Source organism: Elephas maximus, chromosome 17 (genome assembly GCF_024166365.1).
Source record: "Elephas maximus indicus isolate mEleMax1 chromosome 17, mEleMax1 primary haplotype, whole genome shotgun sequence".
Classification (NCBI taxonomy): Eukaryota; Metazoa; Chordata; class Mammalia; order Proboscidea; family Elephantidae; genus Elephas; species Elephas maximus.
In genome coordinates, this window is record NC_064835.1 from 32715085 (window position 1) to 32732302 (window position 17218).

Here is a 17218-nt window from a genome sequence, read left to right on the forward strand (position 1 = left end):
TGGACAGCATTTCGTTCCATTGGACGTGGGGTCACCATAAGTTGGAAGGCAACTCCATGACAGCTAACGACAACATCACCAACATCTTCAACATTTCTGCACTGGATTTCAATTCGAGAAGAGTTTATAAATATTCATTTGCATTTATACTTATACTCATGTAAGGATTCATATATTCTTTCCATGGATCCACATAATAGCCACTAGGGTCAGAGGGGTAGAGAGAACTATCCCAGATTTATAGCAGGATAAACTGAGGCAAAGAGAGGTAAGACTGTTTTTCTGTGAGCTACAGAGCCAGTCTGGGGAAGGCTGAGTTAGAATCCAGAGCTCCCCCTGGGTCAAGCGAGGAATGACTGCTGCAGAGGGTCCCAGCACGCTTGGGGAACGCTTCCACCAGATGGCCAATCAGAAACGACCTGTCTTTTCCTGTCTGCCCAATGCAAAAGGTTCTCGGATCTGGGCTGAGGTGTCCTAGAAAAGGCTTTTTCTGTTTCTAGTACAGCACAAAGCCTTCTCCCGCACAAACGTATGAAGTGTATTTAAAGATAAAGAAGGTAATAGCGCAGAAAATGTGCAGAAAGGTGTTTTCCCAAAAGAGCTGAAGGCAAGAGATTGTGCTGTCCCAGGTGACCTGGCTAAAAGAGTTCCTTCTTGTCAGCATTGAGCCTGCCTGCCCAGCATCACTGGTTCAGGAGTCCAGGGGCAGGACTCCTACTGGTACCCTGGTTCTGGGTCCCAAAGCTGAGGTCCCGGAGCACACAGGGCCTCAAGCTCAGTGGCATTTTTTGTTGTCTCTGGGCATCTCTGATCAGGTTTTTAGTAAAAGTCTCCCACCTTGGGCCACAGCAAACTCATGCTTGGGTTTCTGCAGAGAAGAATCAAACACATTCCTCCTTGTTTCATTTATCTTTGTAAACCAGGGAGCAGAGGACCCTGTGCAGAATGAGAAATGCCCAGCTGATGCCTAAGACAAACAGCCCTTCCTATGACCCTTCAATATGATATCTTAGAGGTTACCTGGAAATTTCTGCAGCCACCCAGGCAGCAAAGGGAGAAGTCTTCCAGAATCACCCGACTTGCCACAATGAGTGATATCGTTCTTGTTAGCAAATGAGGCAGTTGGCTCAGTGGTTAAGGAACATTTATGCAGGTTGTTCTATCAAAGATGCACAGTCGTGGAAGAAATCAAGAAAAGCTTGCTTATAACAATGAAGAAAGGCTGAATGATAGTGTCCCCGAGGATGACTTCTCCCAGGGTCAGATGCTCATAGAACTTTCTGGAGAGAGCAGTTCAGCAGTCTGAGCCTGAGCCATGGAATATTAATGTGTACAGGCAATATGGTGGGCTCTGTGGTTAAGCCCTTGGGCTCAAGCCAGATAAATCTAGAACTGAAACCTAGCTCAGCTACTTATTGCTTGAGCTTAGTTTTCCTCATCTGTAAAATAGGGATAAAAGCTATACTTACCTAATGGCTTTGTTGTGAGGATTAAAAGAGCTAATATATAGGAATTTCTTAGCACGGTGTCTGGGTCATGAATGTTCAGAAATGTAAGCTATTATTATTTTCTGGGTGTCTCTTTAAAGTGTGGCACGCACTCCAAAAACATGTTACAGCCCATTCGAAAACCTTGGGGCCTTAATATCCTTCCCATCTCGGTTTCTTCGAGGAGGGGGCATTACTATATCAAATGTGTTAATGGTGGATATGCATAACAACTTGGCCTAGTCGTTTGTGCTCAGATGACACAAACTCCCCACGCAAACAGACAGCAGGAGACAGATCAGACACACATTGCCTTTTCCTTTTTGTCTGCTGCTAAAAGATCTCAGATGAAAAGAACGAGAACAGCAAGGTGTAAAGGAAAGAGCACAGGCTCTGGGCCAGACAAGCAAGAATTCAAATATTATTTCTGCCAGTTACTTGTTTGGGGCCTGGGTGTCACTTCGAGTCCTTATGACTCCGTTTTCTTATTTATTCAGTGAGTGTTTTTTTTAATACATTAGTACATGTCAGGCTATGCCGTAAGCATTTGGAATATATCAGGGAGCAGAACACATGCAGATTGTGCCCTCGTGGAGTTTACGTTCAAATGGAGGGAGACAGACTACTAGAAATAAACATAACACGTAAGCAGACAGTGTTGTGTCTATATAGTGGGCATTACAGTATCCGATGCCACTGAGTTGAGGTTGTGATAATGAGATGGTCCATGTGTAATGCATGGAACACAGCCTGCTTTTCATGAATACTGTTGCAATTTTTATTTTTAAAATTTTCCTCAGTTTTCTTTACATCCTTTAAACACAACGTGCAGTTGGCACTTCTAAACCTGTTGCCATCAAGTCGATTCTGACTCATAACGACCCTACAGGACAGAGTAGAACTGCCCCGTAGGGTTTCCAAGGAGTGCCTGGTGGGTTCAAACCTTTTGGTTAGCAGCTGTACCTCTTAACCACTGTGCCACCAGGGCTCCAGTTGGCACTTAAGTATTATTTATTTATTCATTCAACAGGTATCTATTGATCGTTTATTTTATGCTAGAGTGTGTACTAGGCCCCAGGAATGCAAGTGGAGAATATAAGAAAGCATGGTTCCCACCCTAGAGAATGTCATAGTCTGATCTACTGAGTGATCAGTGAGAGGCTCCGAAGAGGCAGGAAGGACCTTATGGCCTTGTGTTTCTGTGAATCACAATAGTCAACCTCACTGGTGATGTCTTTTTTCACTCAGAGGATCCCGCTATGGCTGGCGATTCTAGGAATGCTATGAACCAGGATATGGAGATTGGAGGCAATCCCAGGGACCCTAAGAAGATTCCCAAACAGGCACGTGACTATGTGCCCATTGCCACAGACCGCACTCGCCTGCTGGCAGAAGGCAAGAAACCCCGTCAACGGTACATGGAGAAGAGTGGCAAATGCAACGTACACCACGGGAACGTCCAGGAAACCTACCGGTACCTGAGTGACCTCTTTACTACCCTGGTGGACCTCAAATGGCGCTTCAACCTGCTGGTCTTCACCATGGTCTACACCATCACCTGGCTGTTCTTTGGCTTTATCTGGTGGCTCATCGCTTATATCCGGGGTGATCTGGACCATGTGGGTGACCAAAACTGGATTCCATGTGTCGAAAATCTCAGTGGCTTTGTGTCTGCTTTCCTGTTCTCCATCGAGACTGAAACCACCATTGGGTATGGCTTTCGAGTCATCACAGAGAAGTGTCCCGAGGGGATCATCCTCCTCTTGGTCCAGGCCATCCTTGGCTCCATCGTCAATGCCTTCATGGTGGGGTGCATGTTTGTCAAGATCAGTCAGCCAAAGAAGAGAGCAGAGACCCTCATGTTTTCCAACAATGCCGTCATCTCAATGCGGGATGAAAAACTCTGCCTCATGTTCCGGGTGGGTGACCTCCGCAACTCCCACATCGTGGAGGCCTCCATCCGCGCCAAGCTCATCAAGTCCCGGCAGACCAAAGAAGGGGAGTTCATCCCCCTCAACCAGACTGACATCAATGTGGGCTTTGACACAGGGGACGACCGTCTCTTCCTGGTGTCACCACTCATCATCTCACATGAGATCAACGAGAAGAGCCCTTTCTGGGAGATGTCCCGGGCTCAGCTGGATCAGGAGGAGTTCGAAGTTGTGGTCATTCTAGAAGGAATGGTGGAGGCAACAGGTAAGACACTTTGTCCTCCCGTGCACAAAGTCTCCTTACCACACCAAGGAGCTTAGGCCGCTGTGATTGCAGAAGATGGTGCAGGCACAACAAACAACTAAAACAGTCCTTGAGTTGTCATTACTGCAGATGCTGTAATAGCAGTAGCTGACATTTATTGAACGCTTACTATTTTCCAAGCACAGTTCTAAATATTAAACTTACATTATCTCATTTAATTCCCTCTCACACCCCTATGAGATTGTTAATGTACAGATGAGAAAACAAAGGCATATACAGGTTAAATTATTGCCCAAGAGCAAGAGCTAGGACGTGGCAGAGCCAGGATACAAATCAATGCAGGTCCTCGTTTCCAACATGCCATGTGTGTCTAGGAAGAGGTGTTCTACCCAACTTGTGATCAGGTAATGTTGGGAAACACTGGGTTAAACAAAGGGGAACTGGTTTCTCTACAGTAAGACCCCACAGTGTCATTCCATATTGTGACTCTCTTCATGAGGAGAGGGTCATGAGCAGCATTCCTGAACTCGAGGTGATCCTCATGGAGTCCATTTTTTGGAGAGACACCTATACCCCAGACCTGTGGGAGCCACTCGTGCAGCTTGGCCCCTTTTGGAACAGTCTGCCCCTCAGCTTTCCTGCAGAAGTTGGTCCATGAGAACACCGGGCTCTGCAGGGATTCTTCCTCGTGGAAACTGTGCCTCCAGGCTGAGGCCAGAACATCCAGATACTTCCCGCTCAGCTACTGGTTCTCAGGCCTCCACCATTCCTCAGCCCCTCAGCCAGGGCAGATCTCAATGAGGGGGCTCCAGGAAGCCCATGACCTGAGGGAGCTTGAGGCCCTGAGAACCACAGGCCTCCCTACCTCCCCCCCACCACCCCACACACCCCTGGGGCCAGGCCTCTTAAGGAGAGAACCCTCCAGCAAGCCTGCTTCTTATTTCCTTTCTTCTCTTGCCTTCCTTTACCTTTTTCACCAAGGAGACAGCATGAAGTCTGGCCCTAGCAACAACAACAACTTCTAGAAACTCACTTGTGCTCAGAATGATGATATACATTCTAATTCTTGCAACAGCCCTGTAGGGCTTCTTCTCATCCCCATTTCACGATGTAGAAGCTGAAGCTCGTTAGGTAGCCATACTCAGGTCTTTCATTTACAAATTGAGAGCTTTTTCTACTGCACCAACTGACCCTTAAAATATTAGGGGCATGTTGGAAAGGTGGCGAAACTGTCCTAGCCCTGGGGAGCTGGTGCAGAGGTGGTCTCAGGCAGGGTATCCTTTCCGGAGACACAGATGCAGTGGAACAAGGTTGGGGTGGGTGTTAAAGGGCTCCAGGGAACGGTAGCAGAGGTGGCTGAATGGACATCCGGTCGAGCCTCTGACTCAGGCAGCATCTGGTGGTACCTGCGGGAGCCCCAGAGGCCAAGGACAGTCTGATGCAGGAAGCTGACTCCGGCAGAGCTTGGGGCTCACAGGCTGCCCTGCCCCTGGTGCTGGGGTCAGGATTTGAGCATGGGCGGAGTTTCTGGGGAAACAGTTCCACCCTAAGACCACAAAGAAGGGGAACAGGCCAGAGACTTGGGGCTGCATTAAAAAGCCACATCCTGCACCCCATCCACCTGACCACCTTCACTGCCAAAGCCCTGCAACAGGAAGAGGGCTTTGGGCCCAGTGGCCCCAGCAGGGAGAGCCACACTTACCCTCTCAACCCCTGAAAGTCGGGGCCTACAGCTGACCCCCTGCCCTCTCTCAGCCTGTGTTATGTTTGCTGCTGTCTTGGGGATTGTAGGAGGGGCCCAGGGAGAGAAGGGAAGTCCACCCTCACCTGTCCTGATCTCAGTGACTTTAATAGTTTGGTTGTCACCTTTATAACGCCAGGCAGAGACTTCAAATCCAGACCTAGGTTTGAATAACACAATTCTGCCCTTTTCTCCCCGTGGAGTTTGGGCAGTGCTCAGTCTGTCAGTGACATGACGATAACGCATCTCACGGGGCTGTTGGGAGGACTAAATGATTAATGTAGTAACATAAGGAAAGCACAGCGCCTGGCTCGTAAAGGGGCTGCTTTCTTTCCCTGGTGCTTTGAAAGATGACAGGCAGAATCTCTAGCTATAAGCTAGCTCACAGCAAGGGCAGATTATCCGATAAACAAGGTAACCACAGGCTTTTTGTTGTCGTTAGTTGTTCACTACAAATTAGTAAGTAAGCACAAGGAAGCCTGTGCTTACCTTGCTTATTGGATGACCCACCCCTGGCCCACAGCCTCGTATCATCTCATAGCGACCCTGCAGGACGGAGTAGAACTGCCCCACAGGGTTTCCAATGCTGTAATCTTTGCAGAAGCAGACTGCCACGTCTTTCTTCTGTTGAGTGGCTGGTAGGTTTGGACCTTTCAGTTAGCAGCCAAACACTTAACCACTGTGCCACCAAGGTTGCTATAGGGTCACTATGGGTCAGAATCAACTCAATGGCAGTGGGTTTTGGTTTTTGGGCCCACAGTCACATTCCAAGAGGTGGGACAGGAATAAGAGCAGGAAGAGCCCAAGGAGCTTGGCCCAAAGAGCTCCAGTGGAGGTCCTGGGACCCTGCAGACATCCAGCCTGAGTGGAGGCTGCTATGTGCCCAGCTTGGGCCTCTGCACCTCAACTGAAGGTGGCAGTGAGGGGTTCAGGGAGCAATGGGCAACAGAGGAAGAGGACTGAATAGGGAGCCCTGGCCCAGGCAGGCTACAGGTCCACAGGGGGTGCCTAGGCCCTAGTACAGAAGAGAGTGGGAAGCAGTCTTTGACCTGGGTCTGATTGGCTGAGACCCTGCCCAGAGAAAGCCCAAACTGGGGAGGTAGAGAAGGTTTCTTCTTCAACTCCCAAAGAGCAAAAGGAAGAACATTTTTTGGCCAGAAGATTAAATATCAGAAAGCTGCTTTACTGTGACCCTAAGCACAGGAGATGTTCTCATTCATAAACAAAGCTGTCTTCCCTCTCTGGAGGGGAAGCAACACCTAAAAATAACACAGAGATGGCAAAGGCTTAATGAACACAGAAGGGAAGCATTGGAGCGTCCTCAAATCAAGGATCCAGGCTGTGTGAACCTCCCGCCTCCTCTGTGTGTGTATATGTGAGTGTGGAAGCTTCTGCCCATATGTGTCCATACAGAACAATTCCCGTGTGTTCTAAATGCCTGATGGCTTCGCTCTGTTCACTTACTCTGAATTCATCTTTTTTCAGACCCTTTTCCTGCCTTTATTCCTTGCTACACATTGGGTCTGTTCATTCTTCTAGACTGAATGCTGTCTTCAGGAACCATGTCTCTGGCTCCAAACATTCCATAATTATTCACTCCAATCTCGGGTAATCTACTCCAGAATCTCACGTGTTGATTTATAATTTTCTGCCTCCAGCACACCTTGAGCCCCTCCAGGGCAAGGATATTGTCTTATTTAGCTTTACATCACCATTGTGCTTAGCACAAAGTGGACGTTCTGTAAATGTTTTCGATGAATGATTAGAATAGATGCATGGATGGATGGATGGATGGATGGATGGATGGATGGATGGATGGATGGATGGATGGATGGATGGATGGATGGATGGATGGATGGATGGATGGATGGATGGATGGATGGATGGATGGATGGATGGATGGATGGATGGATGGATGGATGGATGGATGGATGGATGGATGGATGGATGGATGGATGGATGGATGGATGGATGGATGGATGGATGGATGGATGGATAGATGGGAGGGTGGGTGGATGGATGGAAGGAAGAATGGATGGAAGAATGGATGATTGCATGGATGGATGCGTGGATGGACGTTGCCACATCTAATGCACATGGCCTCTGTTTCCCCAGGCATGACTTGCCAAGCACGGAGCTCCTACATGGATACCGAGGTACTCTGGGGCCATCGATTCACACCAGTCCTCACCTTGGAAAAAGGCTTCTATGAGGTGGACTACAACACCTTCCATGACACCTATGAGACCAACACTCCCAGCTGTTGTGCCAAGGAGCTGGCAGAAATGAAGCGGGAAGGCCGGCTCCTCCAGTACCTCCCCAGTCCCCCCTTGCTGGGGGTCTGTGCTGAGGCAGGGCCAGATGCAGAGGCTGAGCAGGACAGAGAGGATGAGCCTGAGGGGCTGAGAGGACCCCTGGAGACCAGGGGCTCAGTGTGAGGGCTGCAGTCACCCCACAGGCTCCCTTCACTGACTCTAAGAGCACAGACTCTGCAGCACCCAGGAGGGTGAATTAGCTGAAGCATGCTGTTTGGGGGACTCAGAAGCTGTAGGCTCTGTGGGGAGGGACAGTACATCTGGTCCTCACACCCACCCCCCCAGCTCAGTACCTCCTTGGGCCCACCATGGCAATGCTGCCTCTTCTCCCCAGCCTCTAGCAGCTCTGGCTAAGGATCATGCCAGGTTTCCCCCACAATGAAAGTTACAGGGTGGCCTCTGTCCTCACACACACCTCTCTGCCATTTGATCTTGGGTTGCTTCCCTTCTTGGGTCTCACAAACCAGCTAGTGGCCCAATCTAGGGGCTGACACCAGAGAAGGTCATCACCACCCTCTGAAGTGAATTCACAGGGAAGTGATTCTGCCTGCCTGGGGGCCCAAATCTCCAGGGCAGGGGTGGGCTCCCAGCACCCTTCATGGGGTAAGACCTGTCCAAGTCATGTGGGCAATTCCTTTTAAACCTGGGACCAGCCACCATTTATTGAAAGCTATGGAGTACAAGGCCCCCAGTGACCTCTATCATTATCTGTGAAACGGGTGCTTTTTCCTCTGCTGTGTTTTGTGTCCAATGTAACCTCCTGGATACCTGATCTTGTTAGAGTGACTCAGATCCACTGCACATGGATGAATGTGGCCCCACCTAATGAGACATTGTCATCAGTAACTTCCCGGCCCCTTCCTAGTCACACTGTGCCCTGCATCTTCCACCAAAGGGAGTCCTTTTCTAGTACTTTTTTGTCCAAGAATCTCAAAGTACTTCCAACCTTCACTGTGGTTTTCTTCCAGAATCCCAGAGTGCCTGTGGCGTGATCCAGGGAGAAAGCTGAGCTTCAGAGGGCAAGATGAGCCAGTCAGTACTGGAACAGGGAGGCAGAGAGGAAGGATAGCAACTAAAACTAAAATAAGCATCTGCACAAGTTGTTTCCAAGAACCTGTCACCTCAGGGTTCTGCATGCCTCTGTTATCAGGCACATAATGGGACGGAGCAAAAGAGGGCAGTGGTGGTCTCTGAGCTTCGCTTTCAAACCCAGGCGGGACCACAGGCAGGGCCTGGTGCTGAGGAGCCCACAGCCTTCTCCTCCTACAGGCAGTGTTCTAACAAGGTGCGTAGGCCTGGGGAGCAAGGAGGGGCTGCCTCCTCTACTTGGGAAGGGTGAGGGTAAGCAGGAACCTGTGGGAGAAGTGGGGAGGGTAGAACGTAAGAGAAGAAGAGTAGAGAAGAGCCTTTAAAACAACAGCTTCAGGCATGGGAGAGTAGGGATTAATGGTGCAGATTATCCTGTCCCTGAGTCGAGGCTGGCGTGTAGGAGACAGAGGCTTCTGATTAGCCAGTCTAGACTCGAAGAGAAATTTTAAATAATTTTAAATAATCCAGAATTCTGTTGAGCTCACTCACAATTTTCACAGCCCTCAACTGGGCTTTGAAAATGGGAGCACTTTCATGGCCCAGACATGAAATGCCTTCCCCAAGGACCAAGAGCAAAGCCACAATGGGGTGGAAAATTAAGATTGAGGAACCTAAAACCGGTTGCCATTGAGTTGACTCTGACTCATAGCAGCTCTGTGTGTGTTGGAATAGAACTGGGTTTTCAGTGGCTGATTTTTCAGAAGTAAATCACCAGATCTTTGTTCTGAGGTGTCTCTGGGTGGACTTGAACCTCCAACCTTTCAGTGAAGAGCTGAGCGCTTAACTCTACCCAGGGACTCCTGGTAGAGGAAAGGGAATTGCTTTTTGTCTCTCAGGCCCATTTCCTCTGAAACTGAGATTTTTAGGTCCTAGGGTGGGTGAGAAGAGAAGAAGGGCTACCTGGGGTGGGGAGCTGCCTGTCTTGGGCACCCACGCTAAGGGCCGTGTATCCTTGTGCTTGGGCAGATAGGCTGGATCCTGAGGGGTAGAGTCAGTGAAGCAGTGAGGTACCTTAAGGGTCTTCCAGCCAGGGGCATGGCGCCGAGTCCTGGTCCAGGCATCCCTGTGTGGTGAAGAGGTTTTGGTGGGAATGGGGAATGAGGCTGGGATCCAACATCAAGGGAAAGGGACACAGGCAGGCTAGCAGCACGCGGTGGGGAAACTGCATGCAATCAAGAACGTAAGGCAGGGAGCCCACCACTGAGAATGAATACCTGGGAGGAAGGTGGGTCGGGGGGAGGGGGAGAAGCTACAGTTGGAACTCTCAGGTGGGTGCCCACCCTCACCCCAGCCAAGCCAGATCAAAGGTTTACACAAGTAGGACTAATCCAGTCCCCTTGGAGGGTCTTAGCTTCCTAAGCCAGAACTGATCAGTGCTTGCCAGTTACAACCCTCATGAGGCAGCCAAGCAAGGATGGGAAAGCCAGAGCTGCAGCCTGGATCCTTTGGCACCCCTGCCTCCATCTGCAATCCTGAAACATCGTCCAACTGGCTATGTGACCCACTCTCCAGTTCTCTAACTACCTGTGGCCTCTGTGAGCCCAGGCCATACCACATCTCTCTCAGCCAATGATAGAAGCTATAGAGACTAGAGAAGAGAGATTAATACAGTCCTATTCTAAAGTTCCCTGAAAGGCCAGTGCCCATGTATACTGGGATTAATATATGACTAGTTAGTCAGAGGAAACCCCGGTGGCGTAGTGGTTAAGTGCTATGGCTGCTAACCAAAGGGTCGGCAGTTCGAATCCGCCAGGCACTACTTGGAAACTCTATGGGGCAGTTCTACTCTGTCCTATAGGGTCGCTATGAGTCGGAATCGACTCAACGACACTGGGTTTGGTTTGGTTTAGTTAGTCAGATACTAACCCCAATGTGTACATTCCTTGCTTTCTCCATGGAAACTCAAATGTAAAAAGACCACCCTTGATATTCCAAGGGAATTCTTGGTGACCAATCAATCCAGCTAAAGTTTGAGAAGTCTTGAAATCATCTTCTGGAAGTACTTGTATAAATGTGGACTTATTAAATGTAAAGTCTGGTAAGGGCCAGAGTTTCTTTGGTCCACTTTTAAAAAAATCATTCTTATGTACAAACAATTGTAGGTTCTAATCCTCAATTGCACAGCTCTGAGCCTATCCCATACCTCTGGGGGACACAGAGAGCTGAGCCAGACTTCAGCACCTCAGACTTCAGCACCTCCAAAGTTCCAAAGCGCTATCTCACGTCAGATCCTGAAAGCTTTGGGAGCTAACTTCCAGCTTAAGCTTCCATGTCATTCCTCTTGGAAAACTTCCCCTGCAAAAGAGAAGTCCCCAGGAACACAGAAGAAGGCAAGTTCCCACTAGTTCTCCCCTCTCCATCAACCTGACGTCTGATAGGTGCCGGACGCTGTCGCCCAAAGAATCTTGTTCCGAGGCCAGGGTAGGTTGAGCTTTGCCCCTGACTCTACCACCCAGACCACACCTGCTGGTCTCCTGTGTGATTAGAGGGCCTTTCCCACCATTTTCTTCTGCTGCTTAGATCTTGGCTTGAGCCGTTGACCTTGATCAAGTAAGAAGAGCCCTTGTCTGTCTGAGGAGAGTCCTCTCTGCTTATGATCTGTATACAGCTGAGTATCTTCTTTCACATACTGATTCTATGTCCTGCCTTCCAGCACGTCTCCAACATAGATCTCCTGTCAGATGACAGCCAGAGAAACTGAAATTGTTTTTATTGGAGTGGCCACACAAACAAAAATATCCCCCTTACCTTCTAAGTTCCCACTGAGTCCAGTTGATTCCAACTCATAGTGATCCTATAGGACAGAGTAGAACTGCCCATAGAGTTCCCAAGGCTGTAATCTTTATGGAAGCAGACTGTCACTTCTATCTCCTGCAGAGCGGCTGGCAGGTTTGAAACAACAACATTTTGGTTAGCAGCCAAGCCCTTAGCCACTGCACTACCAGGACCCCTGCACCCTAAAAACATCTCTGCACCAGTGTATGTGCTCTGCCTGCTAGGCTTCCCCTTAGATCCACCAGCTACCTTCTCCCCTGGCAGGATAATTGGGGAACACCTTTTTCTGATTCCCAGGGAGTTAATGAGCTGTGAAAAGCGATTAGATGGAGAGGAACTGCTTTCGGGAAGAAGCCACTTATTCTGCTCAGTTTGGTTTTTTGCTCACATCTCCTTAAGCTGCTGCGTCAGATCTCTCTATGTCAGATCTGTCGATCCTCTTATTAAAAAGAGCACCATTGCACAGCTGAAAATTCATCCAAGACACTGGATTTGGTCTCACAGAGTCTTTCATCGTCTTAAACAGATGGCCCCTGGCTTTCCATTCAAATCTACTGTCAGTTTGCACAAACTTGCCCTTCTTGTTTTTTATTAATCTAAAATCACCATATCAGCTGAGACTGGTGTTGAGGCCAGAGGATGCTGAAAACAAGTGCAGAGAATTTAAGCAATATGGATTCTCACATCAGATAATTGATTTCCCTGAAAATAGTTTTCTTACACTCTTTAATGTTAAATATCCAGAGCCTGTATTACTAGGTAAGCTTGAATAACCTTAAAAAATACTGACTCTGGGGAGGCCCTGGACTGGCCATCTGCATTTATGGCATTAACTAGAAAATGACGCAGAACACCCAACAATGGTGAAGGGCAGAGGAAAGAAGCTGTGATATTTCAAAGTTGCAAAGAATTTCGGGGTTGTTCTTGTTAAGACCAAAGGTTTCTGTTGAAAATGTCGTTAGTTTTAAGGATTTAAGATTGGCTTCTTTCTGCATTAGTCAAGCCAATGGGAATTGAAGTGGTCAGATTTACAAAAGAGGTTAACTGAGATCCCTTCAACCATTCTGAAGCAAAACCAGGGCTTTGTTTTACTTGTTGTGTTGTTGTTAGGTGCCATCAAGTCAGTTTCAACTCATAGTGACCCTATGCACAACAGAACAAAACACTGCCCGGTCCTGCACCATCCTTATGATGCTTGCTATGTTTGAGCCCATTGTTGCAGCCACTGTGTCAATCCATCTCATCAAGGGTCTTCCTCTTTTTTGCTGACCCTCTGCTTTACCAAGCATGATGTCTTTCTCCAGAGACTGGCCCTTCCCGATAACATGTCCCAAGTACATGAGATGAAGTCTCGCCATCCTTGCTTCTAAGAAGCATTCTGGTTATACTTCTTCCAAGACAGATTTATTCATTTTTCTGGTAGTCCATGGTATATTCAATATTCTTTGCCAACACCATAATTCAAAGACATCAATTCTTCTTTGGTCTTTCTTATTCATTGTCCAGCTTTCCCATGCATATGAGGAGATTGAAAATACCACACTTTTGGTCACGCACACTTTAGTCCTCAAAGTGACATTTTTGCTTTTTTAACACTTTAAAGAGGTCCTTTGCAGCAGATTTGTCCAATGGAACATGTCATTTGATTTCTTGACTGCTGCTTTCATGAGCGGTAATTGTGGATCCAAGTAAGATGAAATCCTTGACAACTTCAGTCTTCACTATCATGATGTTATTATTGGTCTAGCAGTGAGGATTTTTGTTTTCTTTATGTTGAGATGCAATCCATACTGAAGGCTGTAGTTTTTAATCTTTATCAGCAAGCGCTTCAAATCCTCCTCGCTTTCAGCAAGCAAGGTTGTGTCATCTGCATATCGCAGGTTGTTAATGAGTCTTCCTCCAGTCCTAATGATACATTCTTCTTCATATAGTCCAGCTTCTCAGATTATTTGCTCAGCATACAAATTGAATAAGTATATTGTAAGGATACAACCCTGATGCACATCTTTCCTGATTTTAAACCACACAGTATCCCCTTGTTCTGTTTGAACAACTGCCTCTTGATCTATGTTCAGCTTCCTCATGAGCACAATTAAGTGTTCTGAAATTCCCGTTCTTCACAATGTTACCCACAACTTGTTATGATCCACAATCAAATGCCTTTGCATAGTCAGTAAAGCACAGGTAAACATCTTTCTGCTATTCTCTGCTTTCAGCCGTGATCCATCTGACATCAGCAATGATATACCTCATTCCACGTCTTCCTCTGAATCCAGCTTGAATTTTTGGCAGTTCCTTGTTGATGTACTGCTCCAACCATTTTTGAATTTAGACACCATCTCAAGAATAGATTTGACTCATTGAACAGTCCCAGTTATCCAGTGCTGCTATAAGAGGAATACCACAAGTGGGTGGCTTTAACAAAGAGAAATTTGTTTTCTCATAGTTTAAGAGGCTAGAAGTCTGAACTCAGGGCGCTGGCTCTAAGGAAAGGCTTTCTTTCTCTGTTGGCTCTGAAGGAAGGTCCTAGTCTCTTTGAGCTTCTGCTCCTGAGCGATTTTCACTTTGCTTGGCATCTCTCTTCCCTCATCTCTGTTTCCTTGCTTGCTTGTTTAATCTCTTTTATATCTCGAAAGAGATTGACTCAAAATACACTCTACACTAATCCTGTCTCATTAACATAAAACTCTTTCCCTAATGGGATTATAACCACAGGCATGGAGTAGGATTTACAACACATACTTTTGGGGGATGTAATTCAGTCCATAACACTAATGACTGAAGATCAGACGAATTGTGGGATGACATCATGAATATCATGCATGAAGAAAGTAAAAGGCCATTAAAAAGACAGGAAAGAAAGAAAAAAACAAAATGGAAGTCAGAAGAGACTCTGAAACTGAATGGAAGATTTCAAAGGGCAGCTGGAGAAGGCAAAGTATTATAATGAAACGTGCAAAGACCTGAGTTAGAAAACCAAAAGGGAGGAACACACTCAGCATTCCTCAAACTGAAAGAACTGAAGAAAAAATTCAAGCCTCAAGTTGTAATATTGAAGGATTCTATGGCAAAAAATTGAATGACACAGGAAACATCATAAAAAGATGAAAGGAATACACAAAGTCACTCTACTAAAAAGAATTGGCCGATGTTCAACCATTTCAGGAGGTAGCGTATGATCAGGAACCGATGGTACTGAAAGAAGAGGGCCAAGCTGCACTGAAGGCATTGACAAAAAACAGGGCTCCAGGAATTGATGAAATACCAACTGAGATATTTCAACAAAGGGATGCAATTCTGGATGCTCTCATTTATATATGCCAAGTGATTTGGAAGACAGCTACCTGGCCAACTGACTGAAAGAGATCCATATACATGTCTTTTCCAAAGAAAGGTGATCCAGTGGAATGTGGAAGTTATCGAACAATATCAGTATCACACACAAAATTATGCTGAAGATAATTTAAAGAAATGGTATTTGTTTTAAAATGAGAAATGATGTGTTAGGTAGCAGAGCCAGCACAGCAGCATTGACAGATGTGGGAGCAGTTACCATGTCTGGTGTCCACTCCATATTATCTACAAACTTGCCTTTGAGACATATCGCAAATGAACATATGTGACCTGGGCCAAAAACAGACGTAGAGCCTCTAAATTAGCACCGGGAAGAAGTACCTGGTAATCCTGAGGAGGAAACTGCCTTCCTGGTGGTGATGTAAAAGGCAAGTGCAAGGCCAGGAAGCTCTGAAGACAGTTAGCTGTTGGCCTGGGGGATACCCCTAGCCTGAGGATTGCCTCACAGTACAGCTGAGTGGAGACAGGTGGCCATCAGGGTCCAATGAGCACATTTGTCAGTCAAGAGTGGATTGAAATTTAGGGAAGGCGAACTAGGCACATAAGGAAAAATCTGAACATTACACTCACTACACCTGCTCTGCCCTACAAGATCCTGTCTTTACTTGTGTTGGTCAGAAGACTAGCACTGATGCTCACACCCTGGATGTCTCTTTTGTTGTTATTGTTAGTGGCCATCAAGTCAGCCCCCTACATATGCTAGCCCCAAGTGGAGTGGAACACAACACTGCCCAGTCCTGCTGCCTCTTCAGCAGTGGTGGCAGATTGGATAAATGTGACCCATAGTGTTTTCACTGGCTAGTTTTTGGAAGTAGATTCCAGGCCTTTCTTCCTACTCTGTCTTGGTCTGGAAGCACTGCTGAAACCTGTTCAGCATCATAGCAACAAGCAAGCCTCCACTGACAGACGGGGGTGGCTGCGCATGAGGTGCATTGGCCTGGGTGCGACCCCAGTCTCCCACATGGAAGTCGAGAATTCTTCCCCTGAACCACCACAGCCTCCACGGGTGTCTCTTTAGACTCATTAAATTCCAGTGATATAACGTGTTGACTTCTCTATGGTAAATAAATGTCTAGGAAGGAGTTACAGGAACAAAAACGTTGCTGACTTTTTCTCTAAGGGGCTGTTATTTTTACTCTAAAACTGCTGTTAAAATAAAGCTTGGCTCCCTTGGTTAAGGCAAAAGTCCTAAATCACAGGGGAGAAATTGCTGAGGATCTGGGCACATGAGCATATGCGTTAAGCCTCGTTCTTTCACCAAATGATGAAAGCGTAAGTTGAGAGATCCAGGGCTGAGGGAGGTAAGGCAGTTAGCTGTCAGAAAGCATTTGCTCACGCACGTAGGACCCCTTTGTGTCCACACACTGAATGTCATTATCACATTCCAAATTGCCTCTGAAATAAACGAGATCACAGAAGAGACCTGTAGTCATCCCTGTGTGATTTGAACCTTTGCTCCCTCTCCTAAACATGCAGTTCCCTGAAGAAGGGAGCGGCCATGGCCATGGAGGAATTCACGCACCATCTGCCCTCTCGCAGAGGACAGCCCAGATGGGTTTTGTCTATGGAGACAGAAGAGAAAGAGTGTTTGCTGAGCCCAGACAGTGCCCTGACTATGGCAATGTATCTTCCTGTCATTCCTGTTCAGTTATTGGACTGATAGAGGCCTGTCCCTAAGCACCAGACTAGAATTCTGCCCACTGTCTACCTTCAGAGGTTCTCATAGCCTTTTCATACTGAAGGACAGACTCCTGTGGGGAGGCATTTCCTGTTTCTGTGCCTCCCAGAATTCCAGTGGGTCCACAGTTGCCATGGAGTCAACCCTGACAAATGGCGACCCCATGTGTGTCAGAGTAGAATTGTGCTCCATAGCGTTTTCAGTAGCTGACTTTTCATAAGTAAATCTCCAGGCCTTTCTTCTGTGGTGCCTCTGGGTGGACTCGAACCTCTAACCTTTTGGTTAGCAGCCAAGCATGTTAACTGTTTGTACCATCCAGGGATTCCACAACAGTATGAGGGCCTGAAGTCCTTCAGTGGCCATCCATCCTGACCGGTCCATCCAGGGTTGATGGAGCTGTTTTAGCCTTTCCAATAGCCATATCCTGTGTTAGAGGTTAAAAATGAAGAATCAGAAAACATGGGGTCAACACACAGTGTGGTCTCTGACTTTTCATTGCCTCTATTTTCCTACACATTCCATCATTCAATGAGCATTTATTGAGCACCGACTGTGTGCCCAAATCAGGAACAGGTGTGATCTC

At 47.2% G+C, this 17218-nt stretch overlaps 1 protein-coding gene across 6 annotated transcripts in view; it reads left to right on the forward strand.

Moving 5' to 3' along the window:
• Positions 1-16368, forward strand: part of KCNJ5 (potassium inwardly rectifying channel subfamily J member 5) — a 34821-nt gene extending 18453 nt beyond the window's left edge. For all 6 annotated transcript variants that reach the window (XM_049857355.1, XM_049857354.1, XM_049857353.1 and 3 more), the window contains 2 exons: positions 2736-3683; positions 7540-16368. In XM_049857355.1, the coding sequence (XP_049713312.1) occupies positions 2747-3683; positions 7540-7862 (1260 nt within the window). In that variant the 5' untranslated portion in view covers positions 2736-2746 and the 3' untranslated portion in view covers positions 7863-16368. The remainder of the gene's footprint in view (positions 1-2735; positions 3684-7539) is intronic.
• The last annotated feature ends 850 nt before the right edge of the window (positions 16369-17218 follow it).